At 55.1% G+C, this 23,208-nt stretch overlaps 6 protein-coding genes across 6 annotated transcripts; 4 read left to right on the top strand and 2 right to left on the bottom strand.

Moving 5' to 3' along the window:
* The first annotated feature begins 761 nt into the window (after positions 1-761).
* On the top strand, positions 762-3,345 carry SODALDRAFT_294091 (platelet-activating factor acetylhydrolase). Its single transcript, XM_028608737.1, has 2 exons — positions 762-1,522; positions 1,602-3,345. The coding sequence occupies exons 1-2, from the start codon at positions 1,194-1,196 to the stop codon at positions 3,067-3,069; spliced, it is 1,797 nt and encodes a 598-aa protein (XP_028466750.1). The 5' UTR covers positions 762-1,193; the 3' UTR covers positions 3,070-3,345.
* On the bottom strand, positions 3,274-5,313 carry SODALDRAFT_276460 (cytochrome P450; the record flags this gene model as incomplete). The annotated part of the gene is made up of 6 exons (XM_028608020.1): positions 3,274-3,402; positions 3,576-4,080; positions 4,191-4,316; positions 4,401-4,759; positions 4,849-5,045; positions 5,127-5,313. The coding sequence occupies 6 exons, from the start codon at positions 5,311-5,313 to the stop codon at positions 3,274-3,276; spliced, it is 1,503 nt and encodes a 500-aa protein (XP_028466751.1).
* A 3,068-nt stretch (positions 5,314-8,381) lies between these two features.
* Positions 8,382-13,687, top strand: SODALDRAFT_149112 (WSC-domain-containing protein). Its single transcript, XM_028606841.1, has 2 exons — positions 8,382-8,733; positions 8,868-13,687. The coding sequence occupies exons 1-2, from the start codon at positions 8,624-8,626 to the stop codon at positions 13,468-13,470; spliced, it is 4,713 nt and encodes a 1,570-aa protein (XP_028466752.1). The 5' UTR covers positions 8,382-8,623; the 3' UTR covers positions 13,471-13,687.
* A 1,045-nt stretch (positions 13,688-14,732) lies between these two features.
* On the top strand, positions 14,733-15,761 carry SODALDRAFT_310104 (short chain dehydrogenase). The gene is made up of 2 exons (XM_028609127.1): positions 14,733-14,868; positions 14,993-15,761. The coding sequence occupies exons 1-2, from the start codon at positions 14,838-14,840 to the stop codon at positions 15,715-15,717; spliced, it is 756 nt and encodes a 251-aa protein (XP_028466753.1). The 5' UTR covers positions 14,733-14,837; the 3' UTR covers positions 15,718-15,761.
* Positions 15,762-16,405: 644 nt separating this feature from the next.
* On the top strand, positions 16,406-19,110 carry SODALDRAFT_344035 (mannan endo-1,6-alpha-mannosidase; the record flags this gene model as incomplete). The annotated part of the gene is made up of 6 exons (XM_028613146.1): positions 16,406-16,425; positions 16,810-17,303; positions 17,437-17,681; positions 17,760-18,170; positions 18,364-18,374; positions 19,041-19,110. 6 exons carry the CDS (start codon positions 16,406-16,408, stop codon positions 19,087-19,089), a joined length of 1,230 nt encoding a protein of 409 aa, XP_028466754.1. The 3' UTR covers positions 19,090-19,110.
* A 367-nt stretch (positions 19,111-19,477) lies between these two features.
* On the bottom strand, positions 19,478-21,445 carry SODALDRAFT_310110 (hypothetical protein). Its single transcript, XM_028609128.1, has 5 exons — positions 21,066-21,445; positions 20,841-20,926; positions 20,577-20,763; positions 20,327-20,500; positions 19,478-20,233 (listed from the first exon to the last, which is right to left on the bottom strand). The coding sequence occupies exons 1-5, from the start codon at positions 21,130-21,132 to the stop codon at positions 19,617-19,619; spliced, it is 1,131 nt and encodes a 376-aa protein (XP_028466755.1). The 5' UTR covers positions 21,133-21,445; the 3' UTR covers positions 19,478-19,616.
* Positions 21,446-23,208: the final 1,763 nt, after the last annotated feature.

Here is a 23,208-nt window from a genome sequence, read left to right on the forward strand (position 1 = left end):
AATCGCCTGGCCGGCGCTGATCCATCATACGCGTGGTTCACCGGACGGTGTGTTGAAGGAGCTGTTTTAGGCACGGAGGAGGAATTATTATTATTAGTAATTACCTTAAGTGGCCAGACACAGATTTGGGAACAAAATCTCCTGGATGTGAGTCGGGGGTCACAGTACGGAGTCGCAATACTTTGTCCTCTGTACTCCGTACGTACCTTACTATGACGACACAGCAGTGACTAACCCCCTGGCTAAACTGTGTCTGTCGCGTGTCCATCTCGCAACGGACACAAATTACATCGTAGGGCCCGAATTTTGGGAACCCGTTCTTTTGGTCTTTTCGTCTTCCTGATGTGCATTTCTTGACTTCGGCTTTGTCCGACTGCCAAGGCTGCTGAACTTCGATTGCCCAAGGTAGGTACCAGTACGGGACCTCATCTGTGGCGAGATTTAGATCTCCTACATATTACGTGGTGACGTAAGGTACCTTATGAAGTAGGTACCTTACGGTAGGTACAATGAAATCTCTGAAGTATTCCATACCGCAGAGTAACTGGAAAAGAACTCATTAAGAGGTACTCAGTACTTCTACGAATACGTCAAGAAGGCGTCGAAACGCAAGTTTGGCTGGAAAAGTGGGTATTGGGGTCTCGACTGCAAATTACGGGGCACAGCGACAGTGACTTGGGTTAGTCCTTCCTTTTTCCATGTGAAAGCGGCGGCATGAAGCCATTCCCATTCTTCCTCCCATAAGGTACTTGGCGATTCTAGGCTTTCCCCTAACCGCCACTCTGTTTCCTCCTTTCTTCCTACAATCTCTCTTCGTTTCATCAATTCTCTCTATCCAGCGCCCATATACGACACAAATCCTCCCTGCCTGTCATTTGCGACCCTGATGCTTAATCAACTGAATATTGGGCCTCTCTTCCGTCGTGCACGCTGCGGTTCGTCCCAGTTGCACCCACCGCGCTCGCTCAGATCTGATCACCACTCGATCGATTAATTCTTTCTTCTTTCTTTCTTTGGCTTCTCCGGCGAGATAGGCAATACACAATTCGCAAACGCAAACGAAAAGAAGGATAATCTTCGTCTCTAGTTCAATTACTCGATTCAATCTCTACGTCATCAACTACAACCACGCCGACAGACACACCATTCCACATACGGTATACCACCACATCGGCGGGACGACAACACCGACCATGACGCTCCCAGAGCAACAGCCGAGCGCGTCTTCCAAACTCGGTGCCTACCTGTCGCGCTTCAACCCAATCCCTGCCTTCCCCAGCTATGCGGGCCCTCACAAAGTCGGCACCGTCGACGTCGAAATCCCCGTCTCCGAGCTCGACTCTCCCAGTCCGGTGCCCGAAAACGCCCAGGACATCCACACCGTCCAATTTCGAATCTACTATCCCGCCACTCCGGATGCCAACGGCAGCAACATCAGTTGGCTCCCCGCCCCGCAAAGGAATCATGTCTCTGCCTACACTCAGTTCCTCGGTCTCCGCCCATTGCTGGCCGACATCATCTCGTGCGTCTGTCCCTTGTCGTGAAGGCAATGAAGGGTAGTCCTAAGGCTTGCCTGCCACTAACTCGCCTTTCCCGCACAGCTTTCTTCCTCGACACCTCCATTACACCACCATCCCCGTCCACAAGAATGCCAATCTTCTCGAACCCAACACTCCGAATGCCCGATGGCCCACCATGATCTTCTCCCACGGCCTAGGCGGCAACCGCAACACCTACTCTTTCTTCGCCGGCTCTCTTGCCTCCCACGGCATCGTCGTCATATGCCCCGAGCACCGCGACGGGAGCGCTGTCACCGCCTTCGTCCGTATTCCGGACGCTCAGGACCGCTACTTCATCCGCTCCACTAGCCGTGTCGTCCCCTACAACCGAATATCGCACGAGGTAAAGCCCGAGATTTACGAGGCCCGCGAAGAACAGCAGCGCATCCGCCTCTGGGAACTGGGCCTCGTCCACGCCGCCGTCCTCTCCATCGACGACCGTCGCCACCCTCTCTCGAACCTGAACAAGTCCACCCCGACCCTGTCCCACCTGGCGAACCGCCTCCACGTACACGAGCCCGGGAGCATCATCTTCGCCGGCCACAGCTTCGGCGCCGCCTCCGTCGTCCAATTCCTGAAGAGCACCTACTACGCCGGTTCCCCCGCCTTGGACGCTATGGACAAGCCCCTCTTCACCCCGCGCCGGGACTCCGAACTCTGCAACCAAGTCACTGAGCGTAACGTGACCATGCTTCTCGACATGTGGTGCTTCCCCTTGCTCGCACCCAACTCGGCCGCTCTCTTCGACCTGCCCCTCCCCGCCTACGCCGACGTTCCCACCGCACCAGGCGGCAAGGCCCTCCTGGCCGTCGAGTCGGACGCCTTCTACAAGTGGACCGAGCACCTCCACGTCACCGCCCGTGTGCTGTGCCCGGACCCGTCCGCTCAGGTCGTCACCGCCGACCTGTACCAGCGACCGAGCGGCGTCCGCCTTCCGGAGCCGAATTTCTTCTACGTCGAGGCATCGGCCCACCTCTCGCAGTCGGATTTCGGCCTCTTGTTCCCCTGGCTGACGCGCCGCATCTTCGACTCGGTCGAGCCGGAACGGGCTCTACGGTTGAATCTCCGCGCACAACTTCAGCTGCTTCGCACGAACGGCATTCCCGTCGCTCGGACCTGGGTCGGGGATCTGATCGACGGCGTCGGGTTTGATAAGGATGACAGCCTTGCAGGGGCCAACGCGGGCCAGAGCGAGAGTGAAAGTGAAGGCGAAGCCGAAGCCGAAGCCGAAGCCGAGGGACAAAATGGACACAGTGGTTCCGATGACGGAATCCTCAATGACCGAGCCATCTTCGACCGTGGCGGTGGTGGGAAAATCCATTGCTGGCATTGGATTGACAGTATCGGCATGGGCAATCCTGCCAAGGCCGATGCGACGGCCGGCCAGGATGTCGGCAAGGATGTCGCCGCTGTGGAGGATTCTGCAAAGGATATGGAGGAGGAGGTCGAACCGCCTACTCTCGAGCCGTCGACCGTGGCGCCTCCGCTTAGCGGAGCTACCACGCCATGACGATCTGAGTTTTAACGACGTTCGCGGGTGGATAACAACTGGAGGTTCCTGTACACTATCTTACGACTGGATGTGACCATGGGTCTCATTGACGGCCGGATCCTGGAGTCGGGATGGGTCATCATCTGGGTTGGCATTGTATTTTTATATAGACAGACTTGAAGCAGTGGGTAGCAAGCGATATTTGATTTAGACATGGGGATTTCAGCTGCACGGTCCGGCAGCCCTCTTGGTCACACGAAGCCAAAACTCGTGGGTAATCCAGAAGCCAGCGCTGAAAAGCTTCATAGGTCTCTCGGGCTTTGCAATAGCAAGATCGTATCTCCGGATAAGCTAGACGAGGACACAAGATTTGTCTCGGTTAGCGAAGGGTTTCATTTCACGTAGGTCGACCAGAACGCACGTAGAGACACAGCAGGGAAATGCAGAGAAAAGGAAAAAGAAAAGGAAAAGGAAAGGAAAGCCCCCCGGGGGGGGGGGGGGGGGGGGGGGGAGCGAAAGCTCACCTCAACAAAGACCTTATTCAACTCCATCAGCGCAATGGTCCGTCCCACACAATAAAACTTGCCATACCCAAACACCAAGTCCACGGCAGCCAGCATATTCTTAAACCTCTCCTCGTCCTTGTCCTCAGCGGCCTCGATCCACCGCTCCGGCCGGAACAGGTGCGCGTCCGGCCCGAAGACGTCTTTGTCGCGCCCGATGCTGCACACGTTCTCCCCGACCTGCGTCCCCGCGGGGAGGTAGTACCCGTGGATGGTGTCGCCGCCCGCGGGCACCTCTTTGCTCACGATCCCCGTGGAGGGCGGGTAGAGGCGCAGGGCTTCGCGGATGACGGCTTGGAGGTAGGGTAGGGATTTGGCTTCGGCGTCGCGGATCGGGGAGCTGATGCGGTGGGAGGCGATGGCGGTGTCGATTTCGTGGCGGAGGGCGGTGAAGGCGGCTGGGTTGGAGAGGAGGGAGAGGAGGGTCATGCGGATTGCGGTTGCGGTTGTGTCGGAGCCGGCGATGCTGTTTTTTTTTGGAAGGGTTGTTGGTGTTGAGATTAGTCGAAGGGGAAGACGAAAGGAAGAAGAAGGGTTAGGTGTGTTGGGGGGTCGCTCTGTATGAGATGGACGTACGTTTCAACGTAAACCTCCTGCGTCAGTTCATCGCGGCTCAAGCCTGCGTTGATGAACGACTGGATCATGTCCCGTCCTGGCTTTGCGTCGGGTTTCATCCTGTTGTCGACGAAATTCTTTGCAAACCTGTATTTTGTTTGGTCTTAGTATGCTCAGAGTCTCAAAAAAGAAATTCAAAAAAAGAATTGAATAGGGGGTCCGGTAACCCACCCCATAAGAGCACCGAACCCGGCTTGGTCGCCCGACTTGGGCAAGCCGAGATTGAGAGGCCAGTTGTGCATGAGTTTGGCAAGAAAAGGTACGTTCATCATGGTGATCATGACGGGGAAGAAAGCGTCCTTGGTCTGGACGTATTGGTAAAGGTCGCGGTCTTCCTTCAGGAAACCGTACGGAGTGCCGAAGCCCAGCTCGCTGATGACGTCGAGGGCAAAGTAGGTAGCGGCGCTAGCCATATCGATGGGCCGGTAGTCGGTTGCGGTGGAGATGTATTTCGATTCGATGAGGTTGACGAAGGCGGCGATGTTCCTGTCGATGCCATCCTCGAATCCGCCATTCTCGTGGCCGGAGTACTGTCGGGGGTTGAGTGTAAGGCGCGAGAGATGGGAAGAAAAAGAAAGAGAAAGAGAAAGAGAAAGAAAAGAAAAAAAAAAATACTCACACCAGGTCCCATCTTGCTCTTCAGATGCTTGCGCTTCTCCTCGTCGCGCATGGAGAAGAGATGGTCCTCGCCAGGCGTTGTCCTTCCCACCACATACCATTCACCCTTGGTGTACTTGCTCCGCACGGCGGCGATTTTCCGCAGCGTGTCCCCATCACTAAACATGACGGTGTTGGGCGAAATGCGGACCAAGGGCCCTGTAGGACGTGAGTGAGCGGATGATGCAACATGCACCATGTCGCGCAAACTTCAAAGATGATGCACTGAGAGAGACATACCGAACTCGGCCTCGAGTTCCATGTAAGACTCGTGGACACTCCCCTTGAGGGCGGTCCGCGCCATAGCCCAACCCGTAACGGAGTTCCAGAACGGGCCGGGGACGTGCGAGAGACGGTACCAGCTATAAAACTCGCGGGCGAGGAGGCCCGCGAGCACGAGGCCCGCGATGAGCACGAGAAGAGCCATGGTGGGATCTGACGGACGTTCAGGCGATCAAGAAGACGGGAGATGGGAAAAGAACAAACAACGGCAGACACAAGGAATTGATCAAGAAAAGGAGAAGAAGACATCGTGGTGGCAGCGGAACTTCCCCTGGGAATTGTAATGGTACCGTACGTTAGAGAGGGGGCCCCAGTCCATTTTCGAAGAAGTGGAGATGGCGTCAGGACTGATCAAGGATAGGGAAGTTAGGGAACCGTTGAAATGTTACTGGACTATACCCCATCCATCATATTACGTATCCCCTACCTTAAGCAATTGGTCTAACAACCATCGTCCCTATCGGGGTTGCACTGGACTAGCAAAGACACCACCCAGCGGACAAGGATGGAGGGGCAAGGAATAGGGTTGTGGCGTGTTCATGATTGCTTAGGCGGAGTCGACCGTAATGTTTTGACGGGCAGGGCTCTATCGTGATTAGCATACAATGTAACATTATTCGGAGTGAGGATTCCAAGGCTCGTGGGCCGTGGCATGACGAGATGTTGCCGTACATTTATTTATTCGCGGTTGAAGCAATCGTGGTGGTCAGAAAGAAGCAAGCTGGACCCGAGGATCTGGATACGTCCCGAGCCTAAACCAGTTCACCGGTATCGCTGGCCCACCCACCTTTTGCGGTCAACGGTCGCACAATGAAAGGAACGAAGACAGTGACACGACTTTGATCAGGAAGCTATTTTTTACCTCAGTTCCCGAGTGGTTTGTTTTGCTTCCGTTTCATCTCCCATAAGAAAAGACGAAGAAGACGAAGAAGAAGAGGAAGAAGAAGAAGAAGAAGAAGAAGAAGAAGAAGAAGAAGAAGAAAAAGAATCCTTCTCTTCTCATCTCCAGATTACGCAAGCCACATAGGCAAGACAACAGGTGTCTGGAGCAGACGGCGAGGGCCAGACCGAGGACGTGCTAGTCATCGACATGCAAGAAATGCGACCTGGAACATGTGTCACTCTGCGTACGGCATGAAGCGCAGCCTGACAATTGGATCGAATGAACACGTTTCTACGACTTGGTAATTATAGAATACCACTTTGACAAGACCCCCAACAAGGCCAGACAGTAGCGACGGCACATTCCGAATTTCTACAATCAACTGGCATGGGGGTTTTGTGCAGTTGATGTGGCGGTTTTCTTGCAACCCTTTATTAATGGACAAAAAAAAAAACCCCCACAAGCACCACGACCACGACCACGACCACGACCACGCCCACACACGACTTCTCTCATTGCTTGGTGACGGAGTATGGTTGACGCGGCAGTTCCCAAGGCCCTCCCGAGAGCTACCCGCTGTTATTGTTTGATAGAGTTGGCTGCGCGGGTCAAATAGAACCAAGTTGCTAGTGTTTCCTCGTCTCTACTATTTCGTACTTTGCAGTTCTCGACCTGAATACGCGATAGTCCGTCCGGTCGCAAATTCGAAATAGGTAACTGGGCCAGATGGATATCGGAATGATCGACGCTCGGCGAGACGCGGTGCGGTGTTTGGAACAGTGGAAGCACCGGTGAGCGCAGGATACATATGGCAGGGGCGAAAAGGTAACCTTGATCGAGCCATTCTCGTCGTCGTTCCACTTCTGCTGCATGATATCACCTTTATCACCTCATTTTCAGGAGATATTGAGACACGGGTCACAATGAAGTCGATAACGTCTTTACCCCTGAGTGCGGTCGCTATTTATACCACGTATGAAATTGCAGGGCTGTCGCTTCATACAGAGCAAGGTATAGTGGGCCCTCGTTTTTCATTCGAGGTGAGGGACGATGATCGATAATACTGAAGGGACGCATCAAAAGGAAAAAAAAAAAAAAAATTAGGAGGAGGGGCGACGAAACAGTGATAGTTGTGCTTTGCCGTCTCCCCGGGATTCTAGCCTATCTCTAGCGGATTCTAGCAGATACAGAGCTTGGCATGGAGTTCAGATAAGACTTTCGTAAGAATTAGGGACTGAAGAAAAGGAAAGAAAAAAGAAAAAAGGGAGAAGGGTAATAAAGGTAAAGAAAAATGGGGGAGAAATCGGACTACGGACACGGAGTACGGATGGAAAGTATAACGTACCTCACCGCCCAAGGCGTAGGCCCCAATTCCACGTGCTGCACTAGGGCTTCGTGCCACGCAGGTGACATTCGCGGATTTCTCAGCTTGTTGAAGAAATTTTAGCAAACTGCAGAAATCCCCCTTTTAGGGCCCACAAAAGGAAACCCAGCCCACTTCAGGCCGTGCCGTTCCACCTTACATACTCACCCACGCAGAATGCCGACCGACCTGAATCCATTTCAACGCCTTGCCGGCCACGGTATTAACCGTTTCGTCAAACGACGTCAATTTAGCATATCGTCTCTCGGCTGAACAGCCTCGTTCGATTGTTCGAATGCGTACGAAAGTAGCGTACGGCAAACAAAAAGTTGATGGTCTCTTCGCCTCAAACACGCCATTACCGAGGCAGTCCTACGTTATACGCAGACCCATACAAGAAGAGATCAATCACACTCTCCCTCTGCAATTGTTGGACAAGTCTCTTTCTCTCTTCTACAACGTAGTGGACTGGACTGATTGACGGTGGGGTGCCAGCACCATCCCATCACCCTTGCTCCGTAACCGTACATACGTGTACAGCGCCAATCCTGAGCTGGAGTGATCGACAGGCACCCCCCTGGAAGCTGATTCGGTCTCTCGGCCGACTTTCCAACGGTTCCAGGGTGATTTGGCAACGCGCCATGCCAACCTCAAACGAGATTTGTTCCTGCAGGGCACAACGTACGGAACTGCAAGGCTATTACCCACTTCAGAACTGTGCTTGAGACACTAAATGCACGGTTCGCCCTTGTGTCTTGGAGCTTCCTCTTCGCGGAAGGATCGGCCTCTCCCCTATCGGTGTCGCGTCACACCTAACCATGGAGACCGGACTTGGCCTGGGTGCAAGGCGAGAGGTCATACCTTGGTCTGTTCATCTTCGTCTTTATCCTCCCAACCAGATCAGGGGCCCACCTTTGGTCGGTGCTTGCGCTAATGAATGAATAAATGCGAAATGGCCTCGCCTACGAATACCTATCTACTGCCAAACGGGGATAAGGGAACTCCGGATAGTGGATGCGCCACCCGCCATAGGAAAACCGCGGCTCGGGCTCTCCCGTTTAATATTACCAAGTACCGTATTATTATTTGACAATCCCCTCCCTCCAACCCCAAGGGGGTTCCTCTGAACGTCCTTCATCCCACCTTTCGACATTCGTTACTATTTTCGCCCATCCCGTCGTGGTCTCTTGTCGGCTCGGGCTCGCCATCATGAACCTGATCGCGTGGTTGATGCTGTCTGTCGTCGGCTTGGCCAATGGCCTCGCCGACACGGACACCATCACCTGGGGAGGCGACAACTCCCGTGCTGGTTATCAGACGTACGTTTTCTTCCCTTTTCTGTGTCGCCCGTCTCTCTCTCTCTCTCTCTCTCTCTCTCTCTCTCTCTCTCTCTCTCTTGATTGTCTACGACTTTGGATCGCCACAACTGATTATGAACGCGCCGCGCCCACAGGAACCACAACTTGGACCCAGCCATCGTTCGGAGCTCCCAGTTCGATCGTCTTTTCGTCACCGAGCTTCCCGGCCGCTACGGCGGTTCTCCCGAGCAGATCTTCTCTCAGCCACTCGTTTACACCCCTGATGATACACAGTTTGTTTATCTTGCGACCACCCAAAATAATATTTACAAGCTCGACGCTCTGACCGGCGAAATCATCGCCTCGCGAAACCTCCACATTCCTTTCTTGACCCAAGATCTCAGCGGATGTCTCGACATCAACCCACACATCGGTATCGTCGGTACCGGCGTCATCGACCCCGAAACCGATACCTGGTATTTCCTCGCAAAAACCTACGAGGACCAAACCCAACTCAACGTCGCCCAGGGACGTCCCGCCGGCCGTCATTACTTCCATGCCATCGACGTCAACGACCTCAGCGAGCGCCCCAACTTCCCCGTTCCTCTCGAAGGCATCACTGCCAGGAACAACCCTCTACGCTCTTTCAATGGCGGTATCCACCTCCAACGCCCCGCCCTGCTCCACGTCGGCGACTGGATCTACGCCGGCCTCGGCTCCCACTGCGTTCAGTACAACTTCACCGGTTGGATCATGGGCTGGCACAAGGAAACCGGCGAGCTGGTCGAGCACTTCGCCACCCAGGGCGACGGCGTTCTCGACGAAGGCGCCGGCATTTGGATGGCCGGCGGCGGCCTGGCCTACGACGGCGCCGGCTCCATCTTCTTCGCGACCGGAAACGGCTATGCTTCGCAGCTGCACGACATCCCCGTGAACGGCCGCAACCCTCCGACCGCCCTGGAACAGGCCGTCGTGCACATGACCGTCCAGGATGACGGAAGCCTGGACCTTGTTGATTTCTTCATGCCGCACGAGAAGCGGCAGCTGGACGGCGCCGACCAGGACGTGGGCTCTAGCCCCTTGCAAATCCTCCCGGACGAGTTTTCTTGCGGCGACATCAGGCGCATCGGTGTCGTTACCGGAAAGAGCGGGAAGACCTGGTGGGTCAATCTCGACCATCTCGGCGGCTATCGCAATGGAGGCGTCGGCTTGGACGACGTTATTCAGATCTACCAGCACGAGAACTCGGTCTACGCCGGTGCCGGCGTCTACCCCGGAGAGGGAGGCTATCTGTACATCAATGGTATGTCAAGGATTCGCATTCACGGCATTCGATGCAAAAAAGAAAAGAAAAAAAAAGAAACAAAAGAACAAAAGAAAAAAACAAAAAGAAAAAGAAAAAGAATCGCTCCAGTAACCACACCTTTTTTTGCTCACCTCACTTGTGCCACAGTCGTCCAGTACCCGACCGTCGTCTTCCGCTTCTCTTGCAACAACGGCGTGCCTTCTTTCACCAAGGTTGCCGAAGCCCCCGAATCCAACTCGTACACTCTCGGTGTCAGCCACGGCACCGTCACTTCGCTCAATGGCCAGCCTGGCACCGGCCTTCTCTGGCTCACCGATGTGCAGAACCCTCCCGGCCAGCTGCGAATCTATGATGCCGTGCCGAATGATGGTGAGCTCACCCTGGTGAGGAAGTGGGAGATCGGCGCTACCACCAAGTTCACCCGTGCCGTCTTTGGCGACGGCATCATGTACATGGGCGGCACCACCGGCCGCTTCCACGCTTTCGGTGCGCCTGTCAAGTCGCCTCTGAACTGCACGACGCCCTACGACTTTGGCACCGTCGGCATCGAAATCACCGGTGAAACCCACACACTCTCTTGCGTCGCTTTAATCGATGTCGAGGTCAACGCCATTACGCTGAGCGACGACACCGATTACAGCGTCTCGGACCTCCCCGCCCTTCCCCTGACGCTGTCCGAGGGCGAATCCTTCCAGCTCAGCGCCGCTTTCGCGCCCACCGAGATTGGCCTCCTGTCTACCGACATCGCTGTCGAGACCGATAACAGCGTCGACGGCTTCAGGACTACCACCTCCATCAGGCTGTCCGGCACTGGTGAGAGCGAAAGTCCGAGCTTGTCCATCAGCTCCCGAACCATCAGGTTCGAGAACGTCATTGCCGGCAACGCCTCGGTGGCGCCCAACAACCTCGTCTTCCGCAACCAGGGGAACTCCCCACTGACCGTGACCGAGATCCAATATGCCGATTCCATCAACGGCACCTTCCAGACCTTGGACCCGACGAGCGGCGATCTGACCATTGGGCCCTTCACCATCACCGATCTGCCCTCGACCATCGCCGGCAACTCGGGCTCCACCGTCTACGTCCACTTTGATCCTGCCAACCCCGGTAACTACAGCGGCCACGTCAAGATCTCTTCCGACGGAGGCGACGGCGAGTTCACCATTTCCGGATGGGCCGGCCCTGCCCCCGTCGCCGTTATCGAGTTCCAGACCGTAGACGCATCCGGCTGGGTCCCTTACGTGACGGGCCAGAACTTCACTTTCGGCAACGTCACGGAGAACAGCTTGAGGAGCCTGCGCATGCGCCTGACCAACGCCGCTCCCGAGGGCGGCATTCGCCTCATGGTCTCCGTCTCCAAGCCTCCCTTTGGCGCCTCCGGCATCATCCGCGCGAATAACCAGGTCGACTTGGGCGAGGGCACGGCTATCGCCCCCGGCCAGAGCGCCTCGGCCGTCCTCTACTGTGCCGTCCCCAAGAGGCAGTGGAACATGGAACCCTACGACGGCCACGCGACGTGGTCCATGAACACGAACGACCCCAATTTCAACTACCACGTCATTGACTTTGCCTGCAACGCTGTTTCGCAGCAGGCGCCTCCGCTCCTCGCCAACGGCCTGGGCCGCTACCAGTATGTCGGCTGCTACAAGGAGAACAACCCCGGCCGCCAGCTTGCTACCCAGCTCTACGGCGACGACCAGAACACGGTGGCCATGTGCATTGACGCTTGCGCGCAGGCGGGCCATACCTACTGCGGTATGCAGTACCACCGTGAATGCTGGGCCGGTCCCACGATCCCCACGGAGCGGGTTGCCGATGTCCACTGCAACTACGACTGCTCGGGTGACATCAACCAAATCTGCGGAGGTAACGGTGTTAACGAACTCTCTGGCGGCTCCTTCATCTCCCTCTTCGCCGATACTCTCGACGACGATGGCGAGGGAACGATCCCGGAAGTCCCCGAGCCGACTGACCCTACTGACCCTACGGACCCGACCGATCCCGAGCCCACCGATCCCAATGACCCGCCCGGACCCGAAGTCAACCCTGGTGTGAACGGCTACGTCAGCATCGGCTGCCACACCGAGCCTCCTGGCGCCCGAGCACTGCCCTACTTCCACATCACGGAAGCGCAGACCGTGGCCATGTGCATTGCGGCCTGCTCCGGCAACGACTACGTATTTGCCGGTGTTGAGTATGGCGGCGAGTGCTGGTGCGCAAACGAGATGCACCAGCAGTCTCTTCTCGCACCCGATGAAGAGTGCGGCATGACCTGTAACGGTAACCGGACCGAGTACTGCGGTGGCTCCGAACGTCTCAACGTCTACGAACGGGTGTCAGAAGGCTCCGTCCCCGTCTCTCCTCCGTCCAGCAGTGACTGGCTGGCCAGCTCGAGCATCCCCGTGCCGACTTCAGAAGCTGCTCCAACCAGCAGCGACTCGGTCAGCGAGACGACTTCGACGACGACCACCACCACGTCATCGGAGGCCGCGACCCCCACGCAGCACAAGAGAGAGCGGGTCGGCAGCTGGGTATTCGAGGGATGCTACACCGAAGGCGACGGCATCCGCGCCCTGACCACCCGCATGTTCGCTGACGACGACATGACCCTGGAGGCCTGCGCCGAATTCTGCCAGGGCACCTTGTACTTCGGCGCCGAGTACGGTCGCGAGTGTTACTGCGGCGACACCCTCAACGGCGGCAGCTCCCTGGCCGAAAACCAGGACGACTGCCACTTCCCGTGCGCTGGCGACGCCACCCAGTTCTGCGGCGCCGGGAACCGGCTTGAGCTGTACCGCCTTGACAGCGCTGAGAGTAGCACGACTGCCGCTGCGTCGGTCGAGCCTAGCAGCACTACTGAGTCGCAAAACCCGGCGGTGACGGACGGTCCCGCGGCGTCGAGCGACGTTGCAGTGTCGAGTGCTCCCGCAACATCAAGTTCTTCTTCTCTCGTGTCGAGTGCCCCCGTGACGTCAAGCGCTCCTGCGGTGCCAAGCTCCCCTGCGGTGTCGAGCGCCCCTTCAGTATCGAGTGCTCCCGCCTCGTCAAGCGCTCCCCCATCACCGACCACCTCTTCCACCTCGACCGCGCCCGCATCGCCGACCCCCCACCCAGGTAACGACGACTGGGTCTACCTCGGCTGCTACTCCGAGCCGGATCCCGGCCGTCTCCTACCTCACCAGGTCCTCAACGACGGCGACGACATGTCCATCGACGTCTGTCTGGAAGAGTGCGACGGCTACAACTACGGCGGTGTCGAGTACGGCAGGGAGTGCTGGTGCGGCAACGAGCTGGGCCTCGCTGGCGACTCGCCATCGGCCCGGCAGGGCGCGGAAGTGGACGATGAGGAGTGCAGTTTCCTGTGCCCGGGCGACGCGTCTTCTTTCTGCGGAGCCGGGGTGCGGATGAGTCTGTATGTCCTGCGGTCGATCGCCGAGAGTGAAGCGCCATAAGGGGATGATGTATGATGGACGGGTGAGATTCCTGGCCGACAGGAGGGTCGATGTATATCTTTTAGTATGTTTGCATATTTCGGGAAATGGGTTCACCAATTGTGTTAGTACGGAAGTGGTTTTCATATACAACTCCCAGCCCATTATGATAGGGGCTTCGGCATATAGAGAAGTCATTTACATAGCCTACACCTAATGACAGTTTTCTTTGGTTCAATTTAGCAGTTCCTCGTGTATAGTATTTCCCAAACATGATGGACCGTCCTGTGAAGCCTCGGGGAGACAGGATCTTTAGAGGCAAATTTGGACTCGCATATTCCGAGAACAACTTGACCTCAGGTGCACACTGCGGTTCCTGCACCGTCTATGGTCCCACGCCCTGGCGCTGATTTACAGGAGAGGGTATAGTCGTGTCATCGCGGAGTCGTTGGAACGTCCCGCGAAGGATTCAGAAGGAAGACATGTAAACCGGCCGGAGTTAAGAAGGCCCGGCTCCTCGGAGGAGACGGGGTAAGTGTTTGACGACTGTGGCCCCCGGGCTATATCCGAATCCTTTGCCCATGAGCATGTTCGCCACATCAACAAGGTGAACAAAGGATCTGTTTCCGTTTCCCATCATGTCGTGGAGTAATTATGGCCGGGATCCGCATGGTCTGGTTCCCGGGCAGCCGAGAAGAGCATTGGTTTTGGTCGTCGGAGACATACGTTGTAAGCTCAGAAAACTAGCCAAGAAAGCGATTAATAATGTGCTGTGGACGGTGCGGCAATCGAAGCTACCAGACGGGTCTAACTCAGGCCGTCAGACGGACGTAAATCGAACCGCCCCTTGTCAGCAATCTGGTGATTCATTTGCAGAATCATTAAGACTCTCATTATGCCGGAGCTTAGGCTCTCAACATGGGAGTTAAATCCATTTTCCCCTACTGACGCCGTACTTGATTGAATTACCAAGCAGCCGAATACTTCAACATGCATCTATCTCACTTATTCATTTACTCTTAATTGATAACTTGGAAGCCTTGGGTGAGACGGCGGTAGGATTAGTGGAGTTTGTGACTTGTCTTCCCTAAGTCCGGGGTATACCGTATATCTGATTTCCAATAAACGTCTACGTCTACAGACCTCGGCTCTGAGGACGACATGTGTGCGACGGCCGTCCAGTGCTAAATAGTTTTAGTGTGAATGTGAGTATAAGAAGGAAGACGTAGACGAGTTGGAACACAGAAGAAAGCCATCCTGTGCCACAGTATCGAGACAATCTTCTCACACTCCCCTCAACTCTCTTCACAATCACAGCAACTTCAGCCCACAGCTAGTGTTGTCGACTTACAAACTGTTTCGCGACAACTACCTTATCAGCATTCACCATGGCCCCCAACAGAGTAATCCTCGTTACCGGTAAGTTGCCAAAAAGAGATCCATGAATCGCCGTCGCACTCCTGCGACTATGTGCCCATTTTACATCATGTATTTGTATTTCCCTACCTTTCTCCTAGCCCTACTGACCAAAAGTCCGACATAGGTGCCAACTCCGGCATCGGGTACGACACCAGCTACGCCCTGGCCGCCGCCTCGGCCAACAACCACGTAATCATGGGCTGTCGTAGCCTAACCAAAGGCACCAAGGCCCTCGAGGAGCTCCAGGCCCGCAAGCCAGCCGGGACGCTAAGCCTCCTGGAGCTAGACGTGTCCACGGACGAGTCGATCGCATCCGCCGTCGAGAAGATAACCGCCGACCACGGCGTCCTGGACGTGCTCGTCAACAACGCCGGCATCATCTTCCCGCGGGCCGAAAGCCGCCGCGCCGCCTTGGCGGAGACGATGAACGTCAACGCCTTCGGGCCCCTCCTGCTCGCCGAGGCGCTGCTCCCGCTCCTGAAGAAGTCCGAGGACCCCCGCATCATCAACGTCTCCTCCGGGCTGGGGTCCATCAGCGAGCGGCTCGTCCCGGACCAGTTCGGCTCCGACATCACGGCTGAGAATTACCGCATGTCCAAGGCGGCTATGAATATGGCCACGGCCTGCTTGTATATGAACAATAGGGCGTGGGGGGTTAAGGTGTGGTCGTTCTGCCCCGGGTATGTGGTGACCAATCTGTCGGGCGAGGAGGATCGGGAGAACCGAGTCAAGCAAGGGGCCGAGAGCTCCGAGACGAGTGCCGTGGGGATTCTGGAGATTGTCGAGGGGAAGAGGGACGCGGAGGTTGGAACGTTTATTCAGAGACGGGGCGGCCGCTATGACTGGTAGAGTCTAGACGGTTTCTTCGATCGCTGAGGGGACTAAGCTCGGGTGTTATTGTTCCCTAGCCTGCTATATATGATATATCATAGTTACTCATCTCAGTTGAATGTCAGACAGGGCTACTCAAAGGCACTTTGTGAAACAATAGAATGATTAGGTTGTATGCCTTTTAGTCTCTTATAACATATTTCCTCCTTGGACAATTCCAGGCCAACTCCCTCTTTCCTTTTCGGTGGTAAAGGGATTAGGGACCCACTACCGATGCGACTAGATGTCCGGATCCCGGACCGAAAATCTGATTCTGGTACTATGTATGAATCAAATTCTATAATTTCATCATTTGAATCTAAGAAACTGCGTGCTCCGGTCGGTGGAAAAGTGGGACCGGCTCCGGGTTCCTCGGTGACTCGGTCTGTCGACGATCGGCCCGTTGACCTCAAATTGGGGCTTATACATGGACATAGTATAAGGCTTCTGGAAGTACCAGTCGAGGTCAGTTGTGGTTACAATATCTAGCTAAAGACCTACTAAGATTCATAGCCCAAGCCACCCTAAAGGCCGCGGTCCGAAGACCTATTCGTCCGGGCGCGACCCCTTTATGGTCACGTGCCCATGCGACAGGTCCGAAGACCCACTATTCATTGGACTTTTGCTGGGTCTGTCGCCGAGATCTGACCAATGAGGATGTTCAAAAATGTCAAAATCCTATTTTCGGTCACTCCATTTGGCTTAGCGGCTTGGGCGCCCCCTGGCCCCAGACTCCCTGCCCGTGTTTGACTGCGAAACTCATGGCTGCCTCCGATCTTCATCTTCCCTCATATCGGTTTTTTTTCTAATTCGTACAGACTTACAGTAGCGTCATCATTTCACGGCAATTTTCGATCATTCATTTAATCCAGACTCCTACACAAGACAGTCGCTCCCCCCTCATCTCGTTCGACGTTCTCTTTGTCCAAGACCCAAGTCTCAGCTACAGCCTACAAACATGATTGACTTACATCTCTCTGCGCCAACCCGCGCGAGAATTCATACCGTCGTTCTTCTTTTTCTTTTAACCGCCTCTTCAGCAACCGCACAGTCGTCTGCTTCTTTCTTCAGTCTCGACACCCCAGACAACATCCGGGACACCGCCCAAGTCCTCGGCTTTGACCTCATGAACCAGTTCTACCACGGCAACGAGTCCGGCCGAGTCCCCGGCCTCCTCCCCGATTATCATTACTGGTTTTACCAGGGCGGCGTCCTCATGGACACGCTTATAGACTACTGGCACTTCATCGGCGACGACACCTACAACGACATCGTCACCCAGGGCATTCTGCACCAAGTTGGCCCTTCCCACAACTTCATCCCGCGGAACCAGTCGGACAGCATGGCGAATGATGATCAGTGCGTTTGGAGCCTGGCCGCCATGTCCGCTTTGGAGTACGGCCTCCCGAGCCCCGGGGGTGATCATCCGCAGTGGTTCGACCTCGCCACGAACGTCTTTAATGACTTGGCTGTCCGCTTTGATACCGACGGCTCTGAGACATGCGGTGGCGGTCTGCCATGGCAGTTCAACAGACTCCAGGGGGGGGGATTCCATTACAAAAGTGGTATGAGCTGTTCTTTGCTCCCTTGAAGCCGCGTGGAGAGAACATTGAAGTTTGCAGATTGTGGTGACAGGGGAGAGTTCTGAGTGAGGCGGGAGACCGAAACGAAACTGACGTCTCACGTCTACCATGACAGCATTTACCAATGGCTGCTTCTTCGACCTCGCGTCCCGTCTAGCCACGTATACCGGCAACGAAACGTACGCCGAGTATGCGGGGAAGACCTGGGACTGGATGTCCCGCATCGGACTCATCGACCCTGATACGTATGTCGTCTATCAAGGCGCCCACACCAACGACAACTGCAGTGACATTTCGCATGTTATTTTCTCGCACGAGGCCGCCATCTTCACACACGGCGCGGCATTCATGTACAACTATGTGGGTTTCCGCCCAGCCTGCTTGCGTGCAAAACCAAGCGCCTACTAACTCTTGCCCCCCGCGGCCCCGCCCCCACAGACCAACGGCTCCGACACCTGGAGAAACCGGGTCGAGGGCCTTTCCAGCTCCCTCCTCGACCGGTTCTTCCCCAGCGGCACTCTCGTCGAAATAGCTTGCGAGGGGATGCGAATCTGCGCCCCCGACTTTCCCACCTTCAAGGGCCTCGCCCATCGCTGGCTTGGCGCCACTCCCCAAGTCGCTCCCTTCGCCGCCGACTCTATCCGTCCCCTCCTCCGGACGTCGGCGCAGTCTGCTGTTGACCAGTGCACTGGCGGCGAAACGGGCCGACAGTGCGGTTTTTACTGGGAGAGTGGCGAGTTTGTCGCACCTGGTCGTAACGAACTTGATGGCGCGGCGGAGCAGATGAGCGGGTTGGCGGCTGTCCTGAGTTTGTTGGCTGACGGGGCTGTCCCCCCGGCTACCGGGAGGGTTACGGAGGATGAGGGGACCGAGGAAACTCCAGATGAAACTTCTGATGGTAATGCACAGGAATCGAGTGGTTCGGAGAATGAAGATAGCGATGGACAGGGTGCCGATGATGATGATTCGGCTTCTGTCCGTGTCGGCGTGAGCCGCTTTGCTGTGTTGGTTGGCCTTGCAGCTTCGACTTGGTTTTTATGAGCAGCCGAACCAGTTTAGACGAATTGCATTTGATGCTAATAAGAAAGAGAAAGGACAATGGAAAAACAAGGGGGAAGAGAAGGGGAAGGGAATGAGGAAGACAGGTGGGCAAACCATATAGAGATAACTTGACTGTAGTATTAATAGAATTATATAACGGACAACTATCCCACTTACACGCAGGACCGCTTGCTGATTTGTTGACAGCCTGGGGGGATTTAACGAAGTGGGAGATATTGGGACACTTCTGCTCATCAAGGAGACAATGTCGATCAACTTGAATGTGAGATTGCCATATGTGATATCTGGCTACCTCCTATAACTTGGTTGTACTTTGGTTTTTGACTGTATGCCCCTCTGGCGCTTGTCGTTTGGTGGTGGCGAGGTCCGCCGGAATGAGCTAGTCGAGAGACAGAAAGGCAGAAAGACGAAAGATCAAAAAAGAAAAAAAAAAGGAAGAAGAAGAAGAAGAAGAAGAAGAAGAAGAAACAGAAAAAGAAAAAGAAAAAGGAGGGAAAAGGGGAAAAGGGGAAAAGGGGAAAAGGGGAAAGGGGGGGAAAATTGTTGAGCGAGACGGCACGGGGCTATCATTAATATTGACTCCTGACTAGACTGTAGTAGTGTCCAGCCTGTACTTGAACGAATCATTGAACACACAGTTCGAGCATGAGGCCATAGAATGTCCCGACATAGGACACCCCCAGTGCCGTCCATTACTCTGACATAATGGCCTCGACTCTCGCCGACGCCACCGAATAGCACCGACACCATGGTTCATGCGATTGGAGTGTTCCGAACTGTGGACCATGGTCTGTCTGAGCGCATCGCCAAGCCGCAGGCCTGACAACTGACGCGGGGGATGGTCTCTTGTCGACTGCAGGCTAACGAAACCCGAGAGTACGGGAGTGGGCTGATTCTTCAGGGGTTTGTTGGTGACAAAGGACGTTTTAAGCTTCTTTTGTCTATGCATCTCGTTCATCTTCAACGCTCAAGCCCTTTTGCTACAAAGTAGGCACTCCCTCGGCTTACAAGATCGACTCGCACCGTGAGAGTGTAAGTTGTTGACTTGTTGCAAGTTGCACTGGCCATCTCTGCTAGGATATGGTTGACTTATTCCTCCTATTCTGACAATCTATAGGTACACTATGAAAACATGAGTATGTGTAATGTGGGTAACGTGCCACACAGTGACACATGTGTTTGACTCTGTAAATGTTGTTGAATACGCTCGCTCGCCCCCTCGCTCCTCTCCCCTCACGGGTGCTGCATAATATGCTCCTGGCTGCTCCAAGTCTTCATGTTCGGATACTTATCCAACCCCTCCCCCTCGGGCCGCCCCTCAACACCAACATTGATATCCGTACGGATACTGATGCCAGGCCCAGGATACGACACCTCCTGCCACGTCTCCAACTCGGTCTCGTCGGTCGGGACGTCGACAGTGCCGCTCCCGGTCAGCTTCTCCTGCCCCGAGCGCCCAGCGCGGCTGAAGACGCCGTACTTGGGATTCGAGGTCGTGCCCGTCGTGCCGGAAAGGCCGGTGCCTCCCTTCTTGCGGGAGGCGGCCTGGCGGCGCAGCTTGGACGAGAAGAGCGCCTTGAGGGCGGGGGCGTTGGCGCACACGATGCCGACGTTGATCTCGATGACGGACCACAGATTCACGAGGATGGCGTTGCGGAAGGGGTCGGTGGCGAGGGTGTAGGTGTAGATGGTGTGCAGGCGGATGATGGACGTGATGGTGGCGAAGGTGCCGATGAGGAAGAGGCAGAGGAGGGCGATCTTCTCGCGCGCCGGCCGGTTGATCTGGGCGAGGGTCTTGACGGGGAGGGCGAGGATGATGATGTCCGTCACGATGTTGACGGACGATGTGACTGTCAGAATTCGTTAACGAAGTGAGTTTGATGGCGTGGATGCATGTGATCTCAACTCTTTCCGATCAATTCCTCGGGGTACATGTAACCTACAGTAAAAGAATGCGGTGCCGTTGACGTTGCACTCGCCTTCGATCAGGTCGGCGAGGTCCCAGAACTTTTCGACCGGCTGGCATTGACAGAAAACGACAATGACGCAGACGACGAAGAAGACGGCATGGAAAATGAGGAGCGCGTAGATGGCCTTCCTTAGTTTGTGGTCAACAGCTGGAGGCACGGTGGTTCCCTGGTCAGTACTGCGTGTGGACAATATGGCATCGTGCATGGCGGAGGAGTGACGAACTGAATCGGAGGTACATAAACAGAATGGATGACTTGATGGCAGTGATGGCGACGTAGTAGGTTGCTTGGATGGCGAGGGTTGTTTTCATCAGGTTGACCATGTTCTCGTACGTCAGGATGTCCATAGCGAAGCCCGTGTGGTTGGCACGGGCGACGAGCAGCTCAACCATGTAGGCGATCATGGCCAGCTATACATATATGGTGGTCAGTGGCCATCTCGGGCAGGGAGGGCGACGGCGAGGGGGGGAAGGAGTCAAGGACGGACCAGTGCTACGCAGATGGCCCAGTCATCGTGACCGGGCTGGAAGATCACCACGACGCGGACAATGAGACGAAGGATGACGCAGATGGCTAGACGTTAGGGACGAGAAAAGTCCGTCAGCTTCAACAGTTGAGGGAAATAAACACACCAATCCTCAACCCTCAGTGTTGTTCGCCTGCGACTCCAGGAGAAAGTTGAGACCATCAGATGCCACTCCGTTTCACATACCTGATATGGAAGTCAGGACGATAGTGGTGACCATGAGGCTATCCTGGCGAGCCTGATCGTCCGCCATGGTTTTGGGTCTTGACAGCTCTGTGCTTGCAGCTTGCTTGTTGCTTTGTTAATTTTGAGCGGTCGATTCAATGGGTTTTCTCTTTTCTCTTTTCCCCTTTTTTTTCGCTGCGTCGTCTCCTCGAGTCCTCAGCATACTCGTTGCCGGCAAGCTCTCCAAGGCTTTTCCCCCACTCTCTCGAAGAATGCCGTTATTTTTGAACGAGTGGAAAAGAGACAGTCGGAATCCTCGAAAAAGGCAAATAAGGACTGGGGGAAAAGAAGCTTATTTAGCACTGGGGTTGGGAAGACACGGACACGGCACGGCTTTAAACATAGCCCTCAACTACGCACGAGTCACGACACGAGTCGGGAAGTCGAAATAGTTTCTTAATAAAGCGGGGACCGAGAGTCTGATCGAATGGTACGATGGCTGAGGAGTTTGGAAACATCAAATATCTAACCAAATGAAGAAACCCGGGCAACCGTGCGGCGGCGAACCGTCAGGTTGGGTCAAGTATCGACAGTTCAGGGGAACCCAAAAGTCGAACCGGTTGACGGTTGTCAAAGACCTACCCTGGTCCCTGGTTATCCTAACTTAGTGGTGCAATGCAGGTCTTCTTGGCCTTCTTTCTGCGCCGTTCTCGGAAGAAACCCTCCTCCCATTCCCATAGATCTGGACTGACCGGGCAACCCACTTACCCGGGAGGGGATAGAATCATACATCTCATCAGGGCCCGGGCTATCATCTATGAGGGGCATGGCCACACGGGAGGTGAACTAGAGCGCACTACAGGGTGTAGTTCAATAGAGCCTCGGAGCCCCAACGCTCTAAATACTCTTAATGCAGCCCTTTGCAAATCATATCTGTCCTCTTAACGACATTTATCGTGCACTACAGCACTAGCACCCAAGGGCCAAGGGGCTCTACGTAGAAAAGACTATGGCTAGCCACAACGGTTCTTAGTGTATCTGGTTCCACCCCTTGAGCTTGTAACTCGTAGCTTGTCCATGGTCAAACTAAGGTACAGTCTATAAGGTACTCTACGTTGTACACCCGAAAGATTGCTCACTTTTGTTCCCACGGGGTTTCGCAGACCGGACCCGGACTCGGAGTACCGCTAGGCACTAGTGCTAGGGTCTCAAATAGAGGGGGGACCCGCAAAACATCTACTCGTAAACCAATCGCGCCCGTCAGTTAGCGAGCATGGGCCCGTGCCCGTGATCCGTGGGCCGTAGCAGCGTCCCTTTTCACGCTTTTCAGGTCCGCTGTCCACGCCGCCTCCAGGGCCGCCGGCCAAGCTTGGTGATTCTGCAGTGCACGGTCTCCCGGGAAAGGTATTCCTCAGCGGCCGATCGAGATGCTGAGAACTGACAAAAAAGCACGCACAAGTCAATTCGGCAGCATCCGAGAACCAGATCCTCATATTCATACTTGATCAAGTTATAACCGTTCCTCGCACCGGCATCACTCCCGTGACCCTGCATTGGCAAAATATATTCAATAAGATGCACTAAATCTCCCACAGGCAAAGGCAACTTCGTGCAATGCAATACGGAAATAATAAGTAGCACAGAAGACAAGATCGGACACGGATTCGAAGTGAGAGTTGAGCATTCGTTGTCTTCAACTTGATTGTTCAACGGTCAACCCCACACGATCACTGAGCAGGTTCCAGCTGGGCGGTTCAACCCCCCCTGCAAACCCCAAACCGGTTAAGGTAAAGCGCAGGTCATGACAATGCAGCGGGCTCGCTCGGATGAGACACTTGGCGATGGTTTCGCAGATCCTGTTAGTCTCGAGTCGAGGCCCAGACTTGTCGATCTTTTATTAGTCTCAATGTATTAATCTCAATGGTTAGAACCGAACCCGTGCGCTCTCTGGCTATTTCACTACCTTCTGGGCCACGCTGTCGACCGTTCAGGGGGTCCATATCGGTCCTCAAAAATGCGGAGGAAATGGCCCGACCACCCCGTCGGCTAATGGTTAATCATGATTCTACAGACCATCGAACTGGAAGTCGATGCCGACAAGTAGTTTTCTGGACTACAGTTTCATCCGGAATAGGAGTATGGGAGGGCCTGGGACCAGCCCCCC

Source organism: Sodiomyces alkalinus, assembly GCF_003711515.1.
Source record: "Sodiomyces alkalinus F11 unplaced genomic scaffold SODALscaffold_4, whole genome shotgun sequence".
NCBI lineage: Eukaryota > Fungi > Ascomycota > Sordariomycetes > Glomerellales > Plectosphaerellaceae > Sodiomyces > Sodiomyces alkalinus.